The sequence below is a fragment of the Cyprinodon tularosa genome, unplaced genomic scaffold (genome assembly GCF_016077235.1).
Source record: "Cyprinodon tularosa strain WSP-4 unplaced genomic scaffold, ASM1607723v1 ctg81, whole genome shotgun sequence".
NCBI lineage: Eukaryota > Metazoa > Chordata > Actinopteri > Cyprinodontiformes > Cyprinodontidae > Cyprinodon > Cyprinodon tularosa.
The window spans coordinates 1,397,470-1,421,492 of NW_024039574.1; the positions used below are offsets into that span (position 1 = coordinate 1,397,470).

The 24,023-nt window shown below is 38.7% G+C and overlaps 1 protein-coding gene across 9 annotated transcripts in view; it reads right to left on the reverse strand.

Moving 5' to 3' along the window:
- lrba (LPS responsive beige-like anchor protein) overlaps positions 1-23,554 on the reverse strand; it is a 260,811-nt gene extending 237,257 nt beyond the window's left edge. For all 9 annotated transcript variants that reach the window (XM_038271819.1, XM_038271823.1, XM_038271825.1 and 6 more), the window contains exon 1: positions 22,694-23,554. In XM_038271819.1, the coding sequence (XP_038127747.1) occupies positions 22,694-22,879 (186 nt within the window). In that variant the 5' untranslated portion in view covers positions 22,880-23,554. The remainder of the gene's footprint in view (positions 1-22,693) is intronic.
- Positions 23,555-24,023: the final 469 nt, after the last annotated feature.

The following is a 24,023-nucleotide window of genomic DNA, read 5'->3' on the forward strand; positions in this document are numbered from 1 at the left end:
CTTGTACACTTTTTTCGACCGCATCTTTTCCTTCCCTTCGCCTCTCTATTAATGTGCTTGGACACTGAGCTCTGTGAACAGCCAGCCTCTTTAGCGATGACCTTTTGTGTCTTGCCCTCCTTGTGCAAGGTGTCGATGGTCGTCTTTTGGACAACTGTCAAGTCAGCAGTCTTCCCCATGATTGTGTAGCCTATAGAACTAGACTGAAAGACCATTTAAAGGCTTTTGCAGGTGGTTTGAGTTAATTAGCTGATTAGAGTGTGGCACCAGGGGCCATCAATTTTGAACCTTTTCACAATATTCTAATTTTCTGATATGATGAATTTGAGATTTTCATTTGTTGTCATTTGTAATCATCAAAATTAAACAAAATAAACATCTGAAATATATGAGTTTGTATGTAATGTATGAATATAATATACAAGTTTCACTTTTTAAATGGAATTACTGAAATCAATCTACTTTTTCATGATATTCTAATTTTATGACCAGCACCTGTACAGTTGTTTTGAGCGACCCCTTTTGTTCTCACCATTTCCCACTGCCGTTTATTCTACACATAATGAATTTTGATACATTAACAACTAGATCAAACATTGACTTTATTTCAATTCGTCTCAACGTCTATTCAATCTCTTAATGGGAGATTGTAACAGTTGCAAATATTTTAGTTTTTTCATTTAATATTTTTCTCATTCAGAAACCTAATCGATTAATCTATGAGGTTGTTATATTTTCTTTAAGCAGTCATTATTTAATACAACAACTTTCAAATATATATCATTTAGTTTAGCATACCGTGAAAGAAAAAGAAAAATGTAGTCCCTCATGTTATGACCTGACCCTATCGATATAGGAAACAACTTTTTTTTTTAAATAGCAGCTTATCAACTAATTATTAGTCGATCAATAAGATAAAATTTAGATTAACTCAATTGATCAATCAAATGTAACCATAGTAAATCACACATTTACTATGGTTACATCTACAAAACACAGATGCAGTCCATCTTCAAAAATCACCAACATTTTCTAGAATAAAAAATTTAAAAAAAACTACTGTAATTGAATATTTACATCATGCCTAATATCACAAGAAACCACTAAAGAGGAACACTTGGCAACCTGGCATGTAGACCTTGAACTCTTCCAAACTCATCTATAAATCACCGACACTTCATGTAGTAACTTGGTGCTGAATACCTCCAAGTGTCATTACCAACTGCTAGCTGCCATTTTACCACAGTAGGTGATTTATGTGCCGACACTGCAAACAAGTCCTTCATCCATCACATTCAGCTGACTGAGGGATGACACACAGGGGGCCAATTCATCTGTGACACAAGAGTCACACTGCAGGGACATCCGCCTGGTACTGAAGCCAGGATAATTGGGCTGATTTTGGATCCATTTTGTCACAGTCTACAAACAGGAAGGTGTCCTGAGTTACAGATGAATAGAAAAATGACAGTTTGAGGTTCTGACTGCTGAAACCTGAACCTTGTGCTTCACCACAACTACATTAGCCTCATTAATCTCACCTGCAATACATTTTAGGTCTGTGGCTATCTATGGATAAGTTCATCTATTAAATTGATAGTACTAAATGTCAAGGTTAAATCTTGACCGTATAACTACATAAAAAAAAAAAAAAAGAAAGAAATAACGGCAATTGCAAAGCGACACCACAAACTGCTTTTACTCACTTTTTGTTCTCAGCTGCCATGCTCTTCCCTTTTTGCAGCCATATATCAAGACATCTAATAGCTTTAGCAAATTAGCTTGCCAAATACCCAGTGCCAATTATTATAGCAATTAATAACTAAAAAGTAGTGTGCCAATGGCATTTTTTTTGGCCCCAATACCCGATACCTGGCTGTGCAGTATCGGCCGATACCGATACCATCTGTTTGAAATTGAGTGTGTGTATATGTATAAAGAACTGCATACTACTTGGATGTAAAATAATTGCCATCATGGCTTTGCCAAGCTGCTGCCTACCTTTGTGAAGCAGAAAAAAGACAAATACAAAGTGAATCCAGTAGAACTTATTTTTTTTGACTACCTGGCATGGGTGACAATAGTTGAATAAACTTTTGGCTCTCAAAATGGTACCGGTACCCTATTTGTAAGTACTCCCTGATACCGATACCAACATTTTAGTGCTGGATCGGGGCCCTGCCTGATACTGGTATCGGTGCAACACAATTAAAAAGTAAAACCAATGTGATTAAAACAACTCTAGATGGATGGCCCTAAGGTTTAAGCTTTAAAGGAGTAATTAGTATTGTTGCATTTATCATAGTGCTAAATTTGTATTATAATACATTTGATGGAGATTTAAAGAGAAAATATCATACAAAATGAACTTTGAGATTATAACCATGTGACCTTGATCGAAATCATTCCTGGATTGGTATTTCTCTTGATTCATGTGTTGCTGAGTAATCATCGTGAGTTCTGTTGCGTGAGCAGCAGCCATCCTGGACCTGTGAATATGAGTGACTGGAGAATATCTACACAAAAATGCTCTCTCCAGGAATCACCTCCCTGAACCACATGGCTCCGGCACCGTCAACAAAGGCCTACTTTGTGGGTTCAGGAAGGGATGATGCAAGGCAGCTTGAAGTTAAGACAAAGTGCCTCTTTTAGCAGCTAATCTGTACAGAGCAGAAACTCTGTATTTGGTAATTTTGAGAGTTCTCTGACTTTGTTCAGTCTTCAGAAGTGGCATGATATGCTGACATCACAAAATCGGCGGCAAAAACCAGACAGGGAGGGGTGGCTCTCCTTTCAAGGCAAGTAATTTTCTTCGAGGTTGTAGGCTTTAAAATTTTGTTTTTCTTCCATAGTTCTATAGGCATTACTCCCAAATGTTTGCAAATAGGTAATTCTGAAATGCTTACAAAGCATGATATAGCACCTTTGTTATTAAAGTCAATACTCTTATATCGGCCTGCCCTAAAGCTGTTCATCTGAGAACGAGAACAGAAACACGAGACTAATTTCCTAACCAGAGCCAGTAGTAGAGGATGACAGATCTCTCAATTGTCTCATAAACACTTAGATCATGATCATAGGGCCTTAAAAGGGGATATATTAGGATACAAATGTCACTCAGTGGTGGTTAACCCCATTTATTTAAGGTCACATCATTCCTTTAGTGTACAGTTTCTATGGAGTTGTTATAAAGAGCGCTTGAGCTTATTTGAAAGTACTGCTGTTTTAAAAAGCAGCTGGCAAGCTACGAGGAGCCCGACTGTTAGCTGTGACTGCAGGCTCTACCTAAGCTTATGGCTGGACTAATTAAACTAAAATGAACTCATTTTGTAAAAGAATACACAAATTCACAGCATTGTCTTACAATACTCAAAAATATTGTATTATTTTGTACCAAAGGGAACGATTATAGCTTTAAATAAAAACAGTTTGATATATTTTTTTGTCTGTTTTTCTCTGTTTTTTTTTGTAAATACCAAGAAACTAGTATTTTTATCCAAGATGAGCATACTGAACCTTGGATAAAAACCTAATCTGAGCTGCAAATGCAAAGTTAATGTCTCACTTTGCATACAGAAGACCTCGTTCCAACTAAATATTGTAACTGGTGTTTGCCTTTATACATAAAACCACAACTAATAGTCTTGAATATCTGTAGGATGCTATCTTCACACCACCTTCAAGAACACATTTTAATTTCAGTTTCAAATTAACTGCGCTGGAAGACACCAAAGAAAACCCCTTTTTGATACAAAATAAAACCACAGTTTTGGTGTTAAATCCCACAACATGCAAATATGTTTATCAGAAACCTTTTTTCAGGTAGAGCAGTCTTTTTCCACAGTCCAAAATAGGCATTTAAGGTTGGTTATAGCGTGGCCCGTCCCTGATTTTCCCATGTACTTCCTTGTTCCCTTTTGCTTGATGTTTGACCAATGCAGGGTATAGACTTTGGCATACTGAAGACGGACTTAAAGTCCTGATGTGGAACTCCAATAAAAGTCGAACATGTAATAGTTGTAGTAATTGAAGACATCTTTAATAGTCCAATAGACACAGCATGTCCAAATCCTGCAATCACTTAATCACTGAGGAGAACAGGAGAAAAGTTACCGGCTGCTGCAATGGAGGCTTCGTGCCCATCCCTTTCATAGATGCCAGCGATGCCAGCACCTTTATGGCAGTCAGACACAGGATCTCTGGGTAACCCTGCCTGCCTTTACTCTCCAGAGTTCTGCCTGAATTAATAATGGCAGAGCAGCTAAGCAGCCACTGGGCTGTAACACAAAGCACAAACAAGCTTCTCTCATCTCCGTGGAGAATAACACGGGGGGATGGCCAATTTAAAATCACATTCACGAATTTCAGAAGTTTGTATGAAAGATGAAACTAAAGTAAACCAACTGCTTGAATAAACCCCGACATCCTCCTACACTCTGCAAACTCGTTATACGCAATTGGGCAGCTAAAGCATAAAAATAAGACAGAGGATGCAAAGAAGTTTTACATATGAATAACTATATCCACTAATGACTGTCCTGCTAGAATAAGAGGTATAAGATTTTCAGACTGCGGTTTAATAAAGACATTGAACATTTAGCATATATACAGAAAAAGATTTGGGATTTTGCTGTATTTGCAGCTTTATTACACCGACAGCCATTGAAGCATGAGAGAAAGCAGCAAATGACACATTTTATAACAAGGAGAAAATTACCCAACCTAAAATAGGCCGAGAGAGTGATGCTGCCGTGCCACGGCCGCAGGGTGATGAGACACCTGTCTGTGTATTTGGGGGCATCAGGCCTTGATTTCAGACTCCAGTAAAACTGTAATTATATCCAATCAAGCACAGCACTGGCCAGATTGTTTCATCTCATGTTAAACATGGCTTCATTTTTTTTTTTTTTTTTTTTAAGACAGCTTGAAATACAACAGTAGGTATTGTTAAGCAGTTTTGGTTTAAAATATATCAAAAATAAGCTATATAACAAAAGAAAAGCTATACAAAAAATGTTTTAAATCTAATTTATTTTGCATAATTTCTAAAAAAAAAACTGTAGTTTATAAGATTACAACTATAAATAATATATAAATAATAAACATAAATATATAAATAGTAAAATCCTGAGTATGTCCTCTACATGAGGACTCTAAATGCCAGCCCCTGTAACTAGTCAGTAGGACTGTATTCATTTCAACATCAATTAAAGCAACAAACTGATTAATTGGGCTGGCCACTTTCCCCACAAGCCTCCATTTACACAAGCTTTCATAAATGGATTCACTCTAATAAACAATCATGTCAAATTTATCAAAGTTTAATTCATTTGGCCATTAGAGGGTCTGTACTCCACGTATGAGCCACAAAAGAAACCTGAAATATGAGTCGTGATATGACAAATATCCATCTCACTAATCTGCTGATGGACACTCATGGTGAGGAGACAAACAACTCCAGCAGGCAGGAAGGTCGACCAAATAATCCATGAAATGAGCTCCTGATATGATGGCAGAGGTTAGAGACAAGATTCCTTTCTAAGACTATAGGTACAGAAATAATTCCCAGCATAATATCTTTTCAAGTCTGATTGTTACAAAGAATTTTCCAGACAAATGGTTTAAGGTTCTAATATTTTATAAATGCATATACAGCAGTTTAGTTACTACATTGCAAAAAATAAACGGAAAATTATTTTAACAAAGTCACAGAATGTGCCCGTCAACGTGAGAGCAAGGAATTCATCTTTAACTGCAGAAAAAAATAAAGGTAGTGGATTTCAAGGAGTGAATGAGTAAAGCTTTGGGGCATTTCTATTTCATTAATTCACAGATGGCCAACTGGTCAGTAAGGGAAGAAATAAACATGATGTTGCCTGATTTTCTAAACATGTCTTTTTGAATGCAACCAGCAAATGATCCAGAGTTGAAAAAAAAATTAACTTCTGAACAGGAGTAGCCTGAAAAAAAATATAAGCTAGAGGAAAGGATTTATGGTTCACTAAAGAAGCATTAGGGCGCTCTAATGTTATAAATACAGGGTAGGGTGGTGAGGATCTGATCTGTTTAAAACATACAATATCAGGCAATCTAGTTTAAAGTGAAGGGTGGCTGCTACTGTCAACAGAAGGAAAAGGCCTGTCCGGAAATGGGACTCATTAGACAGTCGAGGCCTCCAAGCAGTCACTTAGTTGCTCCTGTCAACTCTGAAGCAGTCTCAACTTTGAGACATTTTAATCCTGAAAATGTAAGACAAAATAAAACACCATTAATAAGCATTCCTTATAGTGTTTTTCTGTTTAGGTCAAAGCAGCATAGTAAACTGCCTAGTGCAGAAAATGAAACGGCTATTTTTTTAATAAATAAAGAACTTGGTTGTGGAATAGGGCAATTGTCTAATAGTCTGCATTTGTTTACAAGGGGTAGAAAATGCAAAAGAACATTTGGATCAGGGAGGTGAGGTTGGAAAGAGATAAGAAATAGTCATTAGTGAGGAATTTTAGCCTGACTTGGTAAATGAAGGACTGTAGCATGAGTTCAACAATGAGGATTAGATGTTCAAATAATGTATGAAAATGTACAAAATCTCCCTAATGTAAGCAGGAAAAAAAAAACAGACAGATCTTTAATCAAATAGCAACTATAAACACTAAATTAACAAAAGCTCCATCTTATCAAGACATTGCAGTTTGACTGAGCTTAGGTTCCTGGTAACTTGCTTATAATTCTTAGGTCACAGAGTATCACGTCTTACACTAACTCAAATCTGTGGAAAACACCAGACAAAATGCACAGCAAGTCAAGGTCTACAGAGTCAGCGCCTCGATATGAAACTAATAACCAGCAGATCTAATGTGTCTGGAAACAACAAAAGGTCAAAGGATCAAGGGTGCAGACGGCTCAGAGGAGAGATTCTCACCTTTACCCGTTTCCTTCACTATTCTTCTACCTACATAGAAAACTTCAAACAAGTTTAAAAGAATAAGCTTTAATAATTACCATCATGTGTTCTAATTCTAATTAGTTTCATTTAAATTAAAAATGATCTTTTGGTTGATGAAAAAAAAAATCATAAATGGAGATACTCGTCGTCTCCCTCTTCATCGAGATGCAGCATCCTCAGCAGAGACCTCCACACGTAACTCTCCGCACACACCTCCTCCAGCTCTGCTGGGGGAAGTCCAAGGTGCTCCCGGACCAACCGAGAGACATAGTCCCTCCAGGGAGTTCTGGGTTACCCCCTGGGCCTCCTCCCAGTAGGATCGCGCCTGGAAAACCTTTTGGGGAGGCATTCCCGGGTATCAGAAAAAGATATCCGCCTCAGGTGGCTCATTGCGATTTGGAGGAGAAGTGGCTCTACTCCAAGCCCTCCCTAATGACTGAGCTCCTCAGCACATCTCTAAAAGGAGAGCAAAGCCACCCTGCAGAGAAAGCTCAATTCAGCCGCTTGCATCCAAATTTCATGACCGTAAGTGAGGGTAGGAACGTAGACCGGTAAGTGTAGAGCTTTGACTTATTGCTCAGCTCTCTCTTCACCACTACTAAAAATGGTCATTAACACAATATGCTTCCCCATTTAATCAATTCACCCATAAACTCTGTAGCCTGAAGCTTTATATTCAGCTAGATTGTTGTAATTGAGGTATTGTAAGTAAACACTTTCATCTCCACAGTTTGCACCAAGCCTCAACTTGCAGGGTGTCTGTGTTTAGAAATTGTGAAAATCTGGGAATGTGGTCCAGGAAGTGCTCTGCAGCGTATCCCAACGCAGGAGTTCCTTCCACTTTAATAGATTTCCTGTGGTTCAGACTAAGCTGCATCACCCCTGCTTCCTCTGGTATTCCTAAAATCCTGGTCAACAAAGGCACTGCTGTGGCGGCTGCCTCAAAAAATAAAGGGAATACTGAAATAACACATCGTAGATCTGAACGAATTAAATATTCTAATTGAATACTTTGTTCTGGCTAAAGATGAATGTGCTGATTGTTGTGTAATAAAAATTACACAAAAATCAGCAATGAAAATGAAATATTCTAAATGGAAATAAAATGTTTTAACAATGGAGGCCTCAATTAAAAGTTTTCTTTTTTATTCAGACTACATTACAAGCATTAAAAGACATCTATAAATCTTGATCATTTTCATGAGCAGTCTGAAGCAGCCACACCGAAACATACATTTTGTCATTACAAGCATAAATTAATTAAACAATAAGTTCTCACGACGAGCGTAAAAATAACCTGCCTTTAATAAAGTCAGAGTGAAACCTAATAGGAATATATTTTCACAATATAAAACCTATTTTCTTTTCATCTGTAGATAGATCAGAGTCCAACCCTAATGTAATTGTCCCTAAAAAAGGTCTAAATGAGACTCAGTATTATTCGTTGCCTCCATGTGACTGCATGACCTCCCTATAATGCCTGGGAATGCTCCTGATGAGATGGCGGTTGGACTCCTGAGGAATCTCCTCCCACATCTGGACTAAGCATCGACCAATGCCTGGACAGTCTGTCTGTGGAGCACTTTCAACAAATTTATGTTGGTGGATGGATTCAGATATGATGTCCCACATGTGCTCAATCAGATTTAAGTCTGGGCAACGGCCGGGCCAGTCCATAGCTTCAATGTCTTCATCTTGCAGGAACTACTGACACACTCAAGCCACATTAGGTCTAGCATTGTCCTGCATCTATAGGAACCCAGGGCCAACCGCACCAGCATGTGGTCTCACAAGGGGTCTGAGGATGTGATGTCATCTTGGTACCTAATGGCAGTCATACTACCTCTGGCACATAGAGGACTGTACAGCCCTACATAGAAAAGCAACCCAACACCCTGATTGACCCACTGCGAAACTGGTCTTGCTGAAGGACTTTGCCGGCAGGAGATCGCTCTCCACGGTGTCACCAGACTGTCATGTGGGCTCAGTATGAACCCGCTTTCTTCTGCGAAGAGCACTGAGCACCTGTAGTGAACTTGCCAATCCTGGTGTTCTCTGGCAAATACCAAGGATCCTGCATGTGTTGGGCTGTGAGCATAATCTCCATCTGTGGATGTTGGGCCCTCATACCATCCTCATGGAATCGGTTACTAACATTTATGGCCTGATGGAGATCATTTTGTAGGTCTCTGTCAGTGCTCTTCCTTTTCCTCCTTGCACAAATGTGGAGGTAGTGGTCCAGATGCTGGGTTTTCCTACGGCCTCCTTCACATATACTGCAGTACTGACATGTGTCCTGGAAGCGCCTCCAGCTTCTGGAAACTACGCTAAGAGACAATAAACCTTCTTGCCACTGCTCGCATTGATACGCCATCCTGGATCAGGTGCACTACCTGAGCCACTTGTGTGGGTTGTAGAGTCCATCTCATTCTACCACGAGTGTTAAAGCACCACCAATATTCAAAAGTGACCAAAACATCAGCCGGAACTCAAAAGGTACTGAGAACTGGTTATTGGTCCCCACCTGCAGAACATCTCCTTCATAGAGTAGTCTTGCCAACTTTCAGCTGTTGTTTATTCCATTTGCACAACAGCATGTAAAATTCTGTAAAAATTCAAAAAATTCAAAAAAATATCCACTGGACTTGGTTTTCAAGATTTGAAGACGTTTCGCAACCTCTCCAGGAAGCTTTCTCAATTCAAATGTCTGGATCCGCAGTGAGTTTGAGTCTTATATGGACAAGGCCTTGTATTGCTTGGAAACATGCAATGGTAACCGATGAATGGGTTGTTTAGTTCCATCGTTAGCCTGTAATATCTGAACCTGTCTATGATTTCTAGGGGTCGGTCGTTAAAGACAATCCCCCCCTTAAAGGAGAAGTTCACTTTTTAACACTTTAAGCCCATTTTCTGTAGTGTCCAGGATGAAATCGAATGATCGACACCAAAATTTTGACAATTGGTCCTGTCTCTGCTTTTTGGCTCATGCAGAATCACCCCCTGGTTGCTTCAGAATGGTTTCCATTGTGCATGTCCGATAATGTCCTTAAAACAACCTTAAACGTTCTTTTTTTTTAAATATGCTACTCACCGGGTCGTCAGCGCTGTTCAATGACGTTCCAAAAAAAGTTTTGTAAAGAAAAAACGTTCCTGTAGTGTTTTATTTAGCATTTTGTAAATCCCATTGAGTTCTGTTGGAATAGTCAATATTCCCCTGCCACCGGAAACGGAAATGGGGCCTGTTTACACAGTTGTAGTCTTTTCGCTTCACTCTGTGTACTCCGCTTCACTCCGCAATCATTGCAAAGATGGAATTACATCATGGGAGGAAATACATCCAACATGCAGAAACACCTGCACACTCAACATGGCATACATTTTAACGAATGCTGTGTTTTTGTTGCTTTCCTGACAGAAACTGAAGTTAAGACCAGCATGGAAGGCAGCTCTGCTGATAAGTAGCTAGTTTTATATCACTCACTGTGCTTAATGTGGTTCCTTGTAAATAATATCCCATTTCTGGAAATAAACCAAATTTCCTACCTCTCTTTGGGGTTATTAAACATGCTACGAAGTTGCTCCGCAGTTAAGGGAGCGAGAGAAAGGTGACGCTCGTTTACTTAAATCAGGGAGGGATGAGTTTATTTCCCAAAATTGTACAGTTATGCTATTTCATTAAACGGATGCCTTCTCCATTAGATTTAGATGACTGTGACGAGAGGCAGGCAGAAATAGAATGTCCCAGGCGAAGGTAGATGAATGTCACCGTGCACTTACAAGTTCATTGTTTCACAGAAACGATAAGAGAATCGATAAGGAATCAAATCGTTTCACAGAATCGATAAGGGAATCGGAATAGTGAAAAACGTATCAATTCCCAACCCTATTCACAAAGGAGCATTATCTTAGGTCCCTAATTCCAGCAGCTCCTAAACTCTCTATAAACATAAAAAATGCATACAACAAAAAGACTGTTAAGTATGTGCAAGGAGTGTTTGTTCATTCTGTTTGTTAACCTGAGACGGACTGGCATTCTACCCAGGCTCTTTTGAAATGAAAGCTGCATGTTGGCCTCAGATTATTCCTTTGTTGTTCATCACATCCATGCAGATTTTAAATAAAGTGGGTACATTTGAGTATGCCTGTCTTAAATGAATTATACTGCTTTTAGAGTGAATGATGTTTATACCACTGAATAACAGACTACATTACAAAACAGTCTTCTAAAAAGAAATAGAGACGTGACTAAGACAACAAATAATTATCTTTAACCTATTTTGCCACTCCATCACAGGCTGTAACTTCTCTAACCTTTTCATGCCTGATGTTCCTCTCCAAAGCAGAGCTGCCTGAACACGAGCCAGCTGTAACCTTCAAAAATGAAGCGTTTGTGTAATCATAGGTGGCACTGATGACAGCTGACTTCAGTGGTTTCAGGGCACTTAGAGCAATGCTAAAACTAGCATCCAGATCAGCTGCCTAAATGCCTGCTGCAAGATGAATGCTCCGAAAGAAAAATTATATATTTAGCCCAGATGCATTCTTACTTCACAGAAAAGATTTAAAAAAAATGTTAGCATTAATGTGATTCACAAAAAATGTTCAAGTAGGATATTCCTGTTATCTAAAGATGCAGCAATCAGGCTTTCAATCACCAATATATGAATAGAATAGAAAAAAAGAATTCAAACTTATTGTCATTACATAGTCACAAGTACAAAGCAACAGGGGTCTTTCTCAGGGACCCAGAGTGGCAGTCTGTGGGAATGGGGATTAAACTCAGAACCTCTCTGACCCAAGCGCAATACCCTAACCGCTAGCCCACCATTAGACCGTCTGTCTAGGGGACATGTCTGCGAATAATAATTTTTTCCCCATTGACCATGACTAAATCATTTGTGTAAAAATGTTTCCAAAATATCGACAAGCAAAAATTCACATTTTTGTTTTTGAAATGGTACCAACTTAAGATAAAAGTGTCATTTACTGACTGGTCTATTAGTATTGTTGAATTCCCAAACAAAGGACAACCAAGACTACAAAGTTTTAAAATATTAAATACAGTCATCTTTGAAAACTGCCTTGCATTTATTCAGATTATCTCCATCTGATACAAATATTTGTTTTATCATCTGGTATATTTTAGTGTGACCAAAAAAGCAAAACCAGAAGAATTGGACAAACACTGTTTGCAGCTCTGTATTTCACATGTAAATATATATGTGGCTGGTAAGGATAAACAATGGCACAAATCTTTACACCATTGCTTTGGTCAACAGCAAAATTTTTCAAGTCATAAATAAGAACATATTGTTCTTGGCATTAAATGCAATTATGTAATGCCCTGGGTTATGTAAGCTTTTGGATTTAAAAATCAGACAAACTTTTGATGGCTTTGTGAAATATGCCGAGCTACAGCGATTCCGACAAACATCACGTTAACAGCTTAGAATGAGTTTGGGCCAAGTCTCATTGTAGAATGCACTGGTCATTTATTCAGGCGAAAAAGCGTTTCAATAAAAGGGGACAGTAGAAATATTTTTGTTTATTTTACTGATAGTTCTAATCAATGTTTACAATATTAGAAATGTTAAAATTTGTTTATTTAAAAAAATCATAGAATCTCTAAATATCTTTAGAAAAACTCAAAAGAAAAAAATCTCAATTTATTGTAAACTTTGTGTGAAAAAAAAACAACCATTTTCTGTTGCCCTGGTTGGGTACAACATTTGCATTTTGATCGACATACACCGACTACAGCTTTGCGCTTTTTTTTTTTTTTTTTTTTTTTTTTTTTAATATAGTCCTGTTTTTTGTTTGTTTTGACTTTTCAGAACAGGATTGTTTCAATTTTTGGGAAGTGAAAAATGTGGTACAGTCCCCACATGAAACAGGACATCAGTCAGCCTATGCATAGTTAATGGTGTGACCAAGACATTAATAAAATCATATTCAGAAAATTTTGTTGTACTTTTCTTAGTTCAATAACCAATAAAGAAATGTATTCCATTAAATTTCCAGACAGTTTTTTTAATGGGAAAACCATGGCAACGTAGTGAAAAACATATTCTACTTACATAAATTACTAAGCAAAGCAAACAGTTTGGAAATGCTAGCACATTAATTATTACCTAGGCCAAGGAGGTTATGTTTTAAGTGGAGTTGGTGTGTTTGATTGATTGTCTGTCCATCTGTGTACAGGATAACTTAAAAAGTTATCGATGAATTTTTATTAAACAAGCCATAACATTTTGGTGATGATCCCGATCAAAATCCGGATGAGGGAATTTTTTTTAACATTATTTGGTAAAAAAAAAAAAAAAAAAGCAGTTCCCTGCTAAACTAGAGAGTGGCAGCAGTGACTATTGACAGCTTGCATCAGATTTAAACATTAACTCTAACATTGTCTTACACTTTAGACAAAAACACATAAAAAAGTGAGCCATGCTTTGCTAAAAGTCTGGCTTTACTGATCAAAGAAAGCAGAGTGAATGAAGAAAGTGAAAGCAGAACAAACACCAGAGGCTGAAAACACACTGTGCCTTATTTATAAACTTAGGAAAGGTTTAAGGAAATTGTTACCAAAGGTTCACCTCATGCCAAAGAACACTTTGGTAATTAAATTTAAATTTGGTAATTAACCAGATCATCTGCGAGATTTATCTTTAAGGGCAAGTTCCAATATGGGTCAAAATTTGCTGCTCGGCAGAGGACTGCACAGTCCTTGTCTAGTTTCAAGCTAATAATATTTACTTGTCCACAAATCATCCGTCAGCCCCTGTAGGCCTGCCTTGGTTCAACAGCTGTATACCGACAAACATACATGTAAGTTAAGACAATTTGTCAATTAATTATTTTAATTTGCTTCTATTTTTCTTTTGCTCAGTTAATTCTGATCAGCGTGAAAAACCGAAATACACCATCCGATGTGTTCCAAAGAGCAGAAAGCAGTGAGGACAACCCAATAACACTGTGAATCATTTCAAACTAACACATACACGTTCACATTCAGTATTAATCCAGTGAAGTTTCCAGAGCTGCTCTTATGCAGAGGACTGACAAAAAAAGACGTTAAAAAGCAAGAAATGAAGTAATCAACAATCATTCCCTTGATTGTTTATGGAAACAAAAAGGTCACTTTGAGGCTAAAAGAAGCATTGAGTCTCATGTTGAAAATAAAACCAATCGTGCACTCAGGGCTGAAAACTGCCTAGGGTTGTCCTTGTTTATACAACGTGGTCCGAGCTGCTTCCAGCAACAGAGGAGGAAGAGGTGTGACTGTGGAACTGGGCTGATGTGACAGATAGTGGAAAGAAGCAGATAAGATTTCATTCAAGTGTCAGATTAGAAGGCGTTCTGTTCTAGCCACAGAGGGCAAAGCATGCCCGGAGGAAGAACAAGGATCCCCTCCTTACTGGTCTGCAGACATTGCTTTTTTACTACTCAGAATTCTGCATTCTTCATCTAAATCATACACTGGATGGAGCTACCTGCAACACTGATGTGGATTTGATTTGGCAGACAGCTGCCTTCAAAAACTACCATTCATAATCTTGCTTGCAAAAAATTTTAAAGCAAACAGGCGTCTTTGTAATTTCAGCAACAAAATACCTAAATAAATAAATGGCTACAGCTGAATGCTAGTAAATCAATTTCAGATTTATTGCTAGATGCATCAAACAACCCAGAGAACCACAACATTACAAAATGCTTTGATGAATAAAAAGGGAAATATGCTATTTAAAGAACCAACAGATGATGGCTGTTTGGAGCAATTGAATTCACACATAACAAAAGGAGAAACGTCTGAGTCAACATCAGAAAAAGTCAAACAGACGCTGCAAGGATTCACAAATATGAAATTTGAAAATAGCTCAAAATAGGTGCCATGCGTCCATAAAACAAACAGAATGACTAAAATAATAGATGAAAACACAGGAGTGCTTTTTTTCCTCATTAGGAACAAATTATATAATTGCAGCTTTAGGATAGTTTTATGAATCTTAGCACAAAGTGAACACACACTGGTCAGGCATAGCATTATGACCACTGAGTGGATCTGAAGTGAAGAACATGTTTCATCTGGGGAGGAGGTAATTAAGCAGTCAGTTCATAGTTTGTCCTCCAAGATGAGTCAGGGCATCTAAAGAAATGCAGTGGTCAGAGTCGATTAGAGAAGTCCTAAAATGTTCTGTGGTGAATTGGCGACAGTCATGGATGAAAGTCAGAATTTAAACTCAAGTAGAAGATCAAATAATATGTAGTGAAATTTAGAAGGCTTTAAAGTTTATTTTCTCCTCTGAGCTTTTTCATGTCTTTAGACCAAAAGCGGAAATCACAAAAAGAATTTCAACACATCAATGTTGGGAATTTAGCTCAAAACCTCAAGAATAAAAATGAATGGATTTCAGCTGTAATATCTGTTAGCAGGACCAAGCATCCACAGTAAAGAAGGGTTTTCTTACCCGACACTGCTAGGGGGTCAAATCCATTTCATGTTGCATTGAGACATATACACACCGTTACATTCAAGATGATAAACCACGAACCAACATACACACCTTTGGCTCCACTTCACTTATTTCATTATTTGTAATGTAGATTTCAAAAAAGTTTTGCCAATATAAAAATTTATGAATTTTATCAAACTTAGTGACATAATTAGGTAATTGGCATATTAACAGTCACCTCTCCTTGCTTAGTATTTGTTTTCCGTTGCAGAGCACTGGGTTAAGATTGCATGTTACCATGACTGGATTTGCTGTCGTTCATGCAACTCTTGATGGGGGGGTGTCCTGCCAAAAATCAAGAGCATGTTCAGCATGACGCTCTGATGCAATCCACCGGCTCACACTGTACGTCTAAAAACCAGCTCCACAGTGAGATGGCGCTACTCGGACTCGTCTATCCAGAAGCCAAACCAGAAGAAGAGGAATATGAAGCTCTCTATAGTGAACCGCGCTGCCTTGGCAATTTGCGCAATCTTATACTGAAAGCCCTAAATAGAAAGGCAACAACTTATTTGGAGAAAGACATGGCTGAGCAAAGGTGGCTACTACGGTCTGTAAATTTTACAGAAAGAACTCCATTTCACCCACTCCCCCGCTATGCTTCGGTGTTTTCATCTGAGAGGAAGAAGAAGAAGAGTCCGTCTTTACGCATTCCAACTGAGTGTTTTGCCCACGACGGTCGACTGAAAATCAAACATGTTAAATTTTTCCCGACCTCACAATTTCTGATTGGGAGGTGGTTCTGAGAGGCTGATCGCCCCTTGTTACCCCCTGTACACTACAGGATGCACGACGCACAATCAGGCTGGAAGTCAGCCTGATCGAAAAATTCTCGCACGAATGGAAAGTCGCCCCAGAAAGAGCAAAAAAAAAATAGAAAGAAATCGCACAGTGTAAGCCCGGCTTAACCCAAATGTGTGCAATGGTCTTAGAAATGCCAGATCAAAAACATGAACTCATAGAAAGAAAAAAAAAGAAAAAACAACAGATTTATCAACCATTTAAGCCATGATAAAAGTAGGCTACTTACTTTAGAGTCTTGGAGTCGATCCATCTTTAGGCCTGAGGTGAACAGAAGACTCCCTCTTCATAATATGCTAGTCAGGGCAGACACTAATACTGCCTCCAACAAAAAAATTAGGTGACGTTTTTAGTGATTAAGAATCACCCCTTATAATCTTTTAGATTTTTAAATTTTCAGCTCGTTTTACTAGAATTTATATCAAAAAGCTATTTTATTATCTGTAAGCAGTGGCAGGCAAACTCAGTAGAAGAAAACAAGCGCACCCTTTCTGAGACACTCATTCTATTAGCTGAAAGATTGCTAGCCCATGATTCTGACTCCAATCTGTGAGAGACGGAGAGAAACAAATACACAAGAACAACCAAAGGGTTTGTGAGCGTATCTCTGACTCGAGCAGAGACTGGTTTGTGCTCAAGGAGAAAGAAGTAAACAAGAGGAGAAAATATCTGTGCAAAAAGCATTAGATCTGAGAGCAGAAACTAAGATGTGAGGGAGAAAAGAATATATTTGAGAGAACTATAAGTTTTGGTTTTTGGCAGGAAAATCTTCCATATTCTGAAAACACAAGCAGGGCTGAGTTTCCACCTCTGACATGTGACCAGTGAAAACTTGAACTGCTCTCCCTTTAACAAGAGCTGAATAATGACAGATGAATATGTCAGAGGTCACCTTAAGCTCTTCTTCATAAGGGTACTAGCACTTTCTGAAGAATGTGAAACAAGTGTCACTCCCTGCAAGGCTGTGGTTGATGATGTACTGACATACTGCCTCACAGTGCAGTACTGAGGACAAGAGGGCCCTGCAATAATCAGGGCAGCTCAAAAGTTTTTTTAGAGTGTCCTTAACCTCAGTTTCAAAACCACCGCAGAAACTGAGCTCTAAACTTTATCCAAGACTCCTCACATTTTGTAGGGTGACATTTCAACAACTTTTATGACACAAACTGTACAACAAAAGCGAACCCTCTAGCAGTGTGAGGCCACTTCACCCTTATTTAGTTAAATAAAGTTCAAACATGTAAATGCAGATTGTGATATAATTTACCAGTTAAAATACTGATCATATCATCCAGCATTTGTAAACTAGCAACCATCTTCCTTAAATATGTCCTGTTATCTGCAGTTGACTGCTGCTTACAAAAAAAAAATAAAATACAATCATCCAATTATAATATAAACAGAATAAATTCTGTTTAAATTCTCTGCTACTTTGGCAATGTCATTTACTTTTATATACGCATTGTCGGCTGATTGCTTAGTGGTTAACTGGCTTTGTTTGAACTGAAAACATAAACAAACGGATTCCTCATTCAGAAATGCTTACAGTACACCACTCAGAGAAATACCTCTCCGTGCTTCAAGCAGCTTTCTGCGTTCGACATTTAACATAACTTCACCAAAACCAAAAACCAAAACAAGAAAGCAGGCCTGCTTCCTGTAAAACTGTGGGTAGCCATTTACAACACACTTAAAATGACTGCAAACCTTTGAACCTCTCTTCAATAACTGCAGAAATTCAAACATTCTCCTATTTAAAAGCAGCCCGATCATGATTTCTCAAACCTTGGGATTGACCTAAAATATCTGATAGATATTCTGCACTGGGAGATGTTTGCTCAGTATTATTTTTATCTGAACACGTGGGGGAAGAGATTTTTGTTTCTAGGCCACAACTTAATAACACACTAGATAAAGGTATAAAATAGGGCAAACATCCTTAGAACTGGTGGCTACCTTTTTACATTATACTAGTCATCTGATGAAATTGACTAACAAGCCAACAAAGTCCAAATTGTCCTCAGAATATGGTGGAATATCATTTTAATTAAAGGCTTTTGTGGCAACAAAAGATAAATACGGTATGCAGGTGTTTCTGTTTACCCTTCTTTATGATGATGCTGGGTAGGGCTGACCTGGGATGGGCTTTAGCAAAGAGGGCTTCATTAGGCAACACCTGGGCTGGGCCACAATTACACAAGACACTGAGCAGATTTCTTAAAAAATCTGACAGATCAAATATAATACATCAAATCATGTAAATAAAAAAATCTAAGAGCGTGAATAAGACATGGTGGCCTGTGAAAAATAAGAAATTGTGCTTGAGAAATATAAAACTCTCATCTTCTAGTTTACTCTGCTTCTTTCATCTATCACATTTTAGCAGATGCGCCAACATGGAGTAGAAAAAGACAACTAGATTTTATAAAGATTTGCAATTTTTTCCCCCTATTGTCATCAAATCAAGACTCCAAGCAAAAACCACAGTCAGCCGTCTAACCAATGCACCTCCTGATGTTTTGAACCTCAGCACACGTGTCACGGCGACCACCTCTGTGGCAAGCTCTCACAGCTCACTCCACTGCAGAAACCTTTGTGCCATTAGACTTGTATATAGAGAAGGACCGCAAGAATCATCCTAAAGGGAAATTATGAGCAATAATTTGTTAAGGGGGGATTACCACATGAAGAATGAATAAGAACAGCATAGAGTGTGATTTTAGGAGATGCCCAAGAAGAGAAACCACTGTATGCCCTTATGACGGTCCCTACAAACCGCATGTCTGGAGTAATTACTCTTATTTTCAAAGAGGCAAACTAACCTTCAGCACCAACAGAACACCTAAGCTAGTGAACCTGACCCATTGAAAAATGATATACATCAAACATGAAATGCTGAGAATTGTCTTTGCTATATGACATTAACTATAGGATTGGTTTGCAAAAGAGTAAAGGACGCACATGGCCAGTCTTAAATCTGAGGCAAAGACAGCTTTTTATTCAATTCTGTTTCAACAATGGGATGTGAAAAGACATTCAAATGTTTTATAAGCAGGGAGAATGTGAGTTTTTCCAATTCCTAATTTGCTGAAAAGGAAAAACAAATCTGTAGGTTATCAAACATGCCATATGTGAGGTTTTACTAATGGCAGAGCAGTAAAGGCCATAGCCACGTGAAGAAAACCGCCTGTATACCACCCTATGATTAATTTGCCTCCACAGTGGGGGTTGTGGTTTACTTAATCATTACAGACACAGAGGATGAGTCTCCCCCTCTACAGGACTTCATTGTTTCACACGGTGACAAAGCAGTTCCGCAGGTTCCACTATTGCCTCTCCTCCCACCTCTGCAGCGGAAACTCTGGTTAAGCATGCTCTATCCTAAACGCTACATTTCCTGGTTGTAGAGAGATCCATTCATTCATTCGTTCATTCTCAAGCAGGTGTACTAAGGTCACTTAACAGCTCGCTATCGCTGATGCATAAAAACAGAACCACCCAATAGGTGATATATGACTGACTTCAATGTGTAACACAAAATAACTGCAGCAGCTTCCTTCTTTAAATATTTCGGCATTAATATTTTCCAGTCCATTTAAAATCCATCTAAAAATGTAAAAATATAAACTATTTGACCAACTCCCCACATTAGTAGTTTTGCAAGCTACTTGGTAAATCAATTGACTCTAGAAGAAGGATGAATGCAGAGTCCAGAACCTGAGGAAGCCAACCAACGTTGTAGGACCCTCAGGCCAGCAGGGGGCACGTCCTAGTAGGCTGGACAAGTCATTGATGTAGATTTGTCGTTGGGTTTAAGAAAAATGGGTCTATGGTAAAAAATAAAAAAAAACCTCTCAGCTGATTTCCTATTTAATGCACAATAACACTGGAGTTTATTCAGTCAGTGAATGCTTATGAGCACAACCACTTGCTTGACTGGACGTTACACTACTGGCTGTACTTTCCACTCCAAAAGAGCATTTTATTTCCCTTGTTCAAATTACTCCTGATGACATCATGGAAAGACTAATATATATATATATATATATATATATATATATATATATATATATATATATATATATAATTTTTTTTTTTTTTTTTTTTTTTTTTTTTTTTTTTTTTTTTATACCTTTCATTTTGTTTTTGATTCCTACAGCAACAGAAATGGAAACAAATTGCTGGAGTTTAGTTGGTTGGCTGGTTGCAAAAAAAAACTTTTTGAATTATGAGAACATTAATAGAAGTGTAAAAAAAGATTTTAAATGTTTTTAAATTACCAAAATTTGAACAACCAACGGTTTACATGTGTGAGCATGTGCATACTTTTTCCCTCAGAGTCTGGTTTCTGTTAAAAAAAAAACTGAAACCCATTCAGTTTACCTTCCATATAAAACATTATACAAGCAGAATAACCTTTTCGTTAATGAGAGAATGTTCTCGGTCACAACTGTGTAAAATATAATACTCTACAGTAACAAAAGTGACCTTTTTATTGAAATAAATAACATCAATGAACTGACATTGTGATTATTCTGGATTTCTAAGTTACAACTTCTCACAGCTTTATAAACAAATTTTTAAAGGTCACCAACACATTTGATCCTTCAATCATGTGGAAGGTCCTTCCTTACTTTTTCACATTACCTTTTTATTCTTTTAAAACTCAATCAAATTTGCACTTCCTTTCATACTCTGAGTCCACATTAATAAATTCACCTGGCTTTATCAGTTTGCCTGACAAGCTTAACTTTTCAGTATGCTAAGAGTTACCTTTTGACTTTCCCCACAGGGAAAACATGCCGCCGGTATTTTACTTAGGGGGGGCCCAATTTTCACCCCGTGATTAAACTAGTATACTGGGTAGATGCTCTATCTTGGTAAGGCTTTAACCGGGCCATACCACATACCTGCAATACCAACCATGACCCTGATATAAACGTGTCATTGAGCCTTTTTTTGGGTACAGAAACAAAATCTTACCTTAAATAACAAAACTACCATCAAGCCATCAAGTTCAGGCTGTCTGTGATCATCAGTGGTTTATATTTACTATAAATTTACATTGACAGCAGCTAATGATGTAATAATTATTATGTCCTGAATGATCTATGAAATAATCGCGAACGTATTTGCCCATTTAAGCAGCAATCTCTTACAGTAGGTCATCATCTCTTCTTCCTGGGTTATCCACTGTGAAGGGAAAGCATTGCTACACTTTTCTAAATCTGATTTGTTTTGGAAAAGATCCTACTTGGACTTCTGACCAGGTGACCTAATATATCAGACAGCCTTTATCAACATAACTCTTCTATAGCCATGAAAATACAACCAAAGCAAAGGCCTTCTGCCAAAGTTTAGACATGATATAATCTACAAATAGTAATACTTTATGTCATACTGCTATAAACAATTTGTTTAGAATGGCAGGTCCATCTGATTAGCTGCCTTCAAACACTAAGGCTACATTCACACTGCAGGCAGTAAGACTCAATTCTGATTTTCTTTTTTGTGAAATCCAATTCTTTTGCATAGCTGTTCACATAGTCAAATAAATGCAACTTTTATGTGATCCCCTGTGTGAACTGCATTCATACAGCTTAAGTGTCCCGCATGCGGAGTAGAGGACGCAATGATGTCACAAGCTCACATGCAGCACATCTAGCAGTCCTTAATTTCTTTCCCAACCTCAGCCAGCGCATAAAAAATAAAATAACTTCAAGAGGGTTGAATATAACGACTCCGCATTATCGTCTACAGTGGTTGTTTTTTTCCCCGCATCTGCGTAGCAAGATGCAGAATAGTGACCTTTGTAGAGTATTAATGACATTGATGAATGGGACCTTGCCTTTCAGACACAGGTCGCAGTTTCAAAGATCGGATACATATCGGATTCAGGACCACACAGCCAAATAGCCTTGGTCACAGTGGAAAAATCCAATCTGTGCTGTTCAGACTGCAATGAAAAGATCGGATACAGGTTGCATATGGGCAAAAAAAAAATTTGGATCACTTCAGGTTGTAGTGTGACTGAGCCAAAGTTTTTATTTGTACTTTTTAACAAATTTTCAGCAATCTAGGGATCTTTTTTAATCAATATTTTTTTATTTAGAACCTTAAATCAATGTAGAGAATATATCTCTTTATTGGAAATGGTGGCCTGTATAAAATTCTGCTCAGGGCCCCATTTAATCTGTATCCAGCCCTGCTTTGACTCCAACAGCTATAATGGCCAGGAACCCTATGAGGCTGTTAGAAAGTGTGACAGACAGGAAATTGCAAACCCAACTAAGGCTCATATTCTATGGAACTTTCACAAAATACTTTTCTGAATAAATTTAGCGTCTGACATTGAGATTAAAAAGGGATCCTGCTGTGACAAAAGGACAGGGTGACAGTGCAACCTGCGGCCTGCCCTCAGCTCCCATAATCAGCTTACCAGGTTGAACACAGTCTCCACGATGTCTCGGTTGGAAACTTCCCCAACTTCCACCAGGCCGGCCAGCACGGCGAATTTCATCCTGATTCCCCTGATGGGCACCGCGGGGTTGAGCTGCATGGAGCCTGATCGGCCGTCCTTTCCATCACCTGGCTGCGCTGCGCCCGCCGCCTCCGCGCTAGCCATTGCTAAGGAAGGACGGGACAGGTGGCGTTCACAGGTAACGCACCTGTTCACCTCCAATGGCGAGGGTGCCGCCGACGTGGAAAAAGGAGGAGAAAAAAAACGGCTCTTCTGTCTCTCCTTCAGATTAAGTGCGAGCAGCCTAAAGACACATAATTACATCCATTTCTTCCCATTTAAAGTAGTTTAACGAGCGATGGATAAAGCGCAGGGATTGTGTCGGTGGTTGGAAATGTCACCCACACTGACTTACTCCTCTCCTCTGCCCTGCTCGCTCCGTAACTTGATACCGCACGGATTAATTGATGCGGTTCAAACCCGTGAAGAACCGCAGGTAGAAAGCGACTCGAAGCGGGCAACGTCCACCTGGTTCCTCCTCTGGATACAGTCACTTTAATTTCTCCCCTTCAGCTGTGGAAGTTGCTGCTGTCACCGAGTCCACTCACTCACTTGACACTCAGCCGAAAAACTCTCCACAAAGGCAGGGATAAAGTCCCATCTGCTGCAGCGATGGGGGAAAGGTAAAGGACGGAGGTGGGCTCGATGCTCCTCGGGAAGCTCCGCAGACTCAGTTAATTGACAACGTTGAAGCAGCTGCGCCGCTTTTGCTTCCTGATCTGCCCCGGTAGCTTCAGTTCGTCAGCGCCATGACAGTGGAGCCCTGGAGTGAACGGCGCATGCGCAGTTCATCCTGCTCGCTGCTCAGCTCTGAGGCAGGTGAGCCTCCCAGGTGGCTCCTCAGGACGTTAGACTTCTGTTAATAATGTCTCATTTGTCAGCTTTTTCGCCTCTGTTATGATCTGTTTCTAAGAACAAACTGGTTTCATTTTTACACAAGCTCATTAAACATGATAATGGACCTTGACTAACAGGTAGATCCCAAAAATGTGAATGACATGATTGATCCTTATGATGGTTGTGCTACAGCTCATAAAAAGTCGAAGTGTTTTTTTGGGGTTTTTTTCAGAAAATGTTTGAAAAACTGAGTTGCTATTTGATGACTAAATATAAGATTTAAAGGTATAGTGGAGGGTGTTCTTTTTCCGGGTGGATCATCAAAATAAGTGGTCCTCCTAATTGTCAATCATTCTGGTGATATGTTTACGTCCCCACTGTAGCTTACCGGTGGTGAGTCTGACATAGTGGA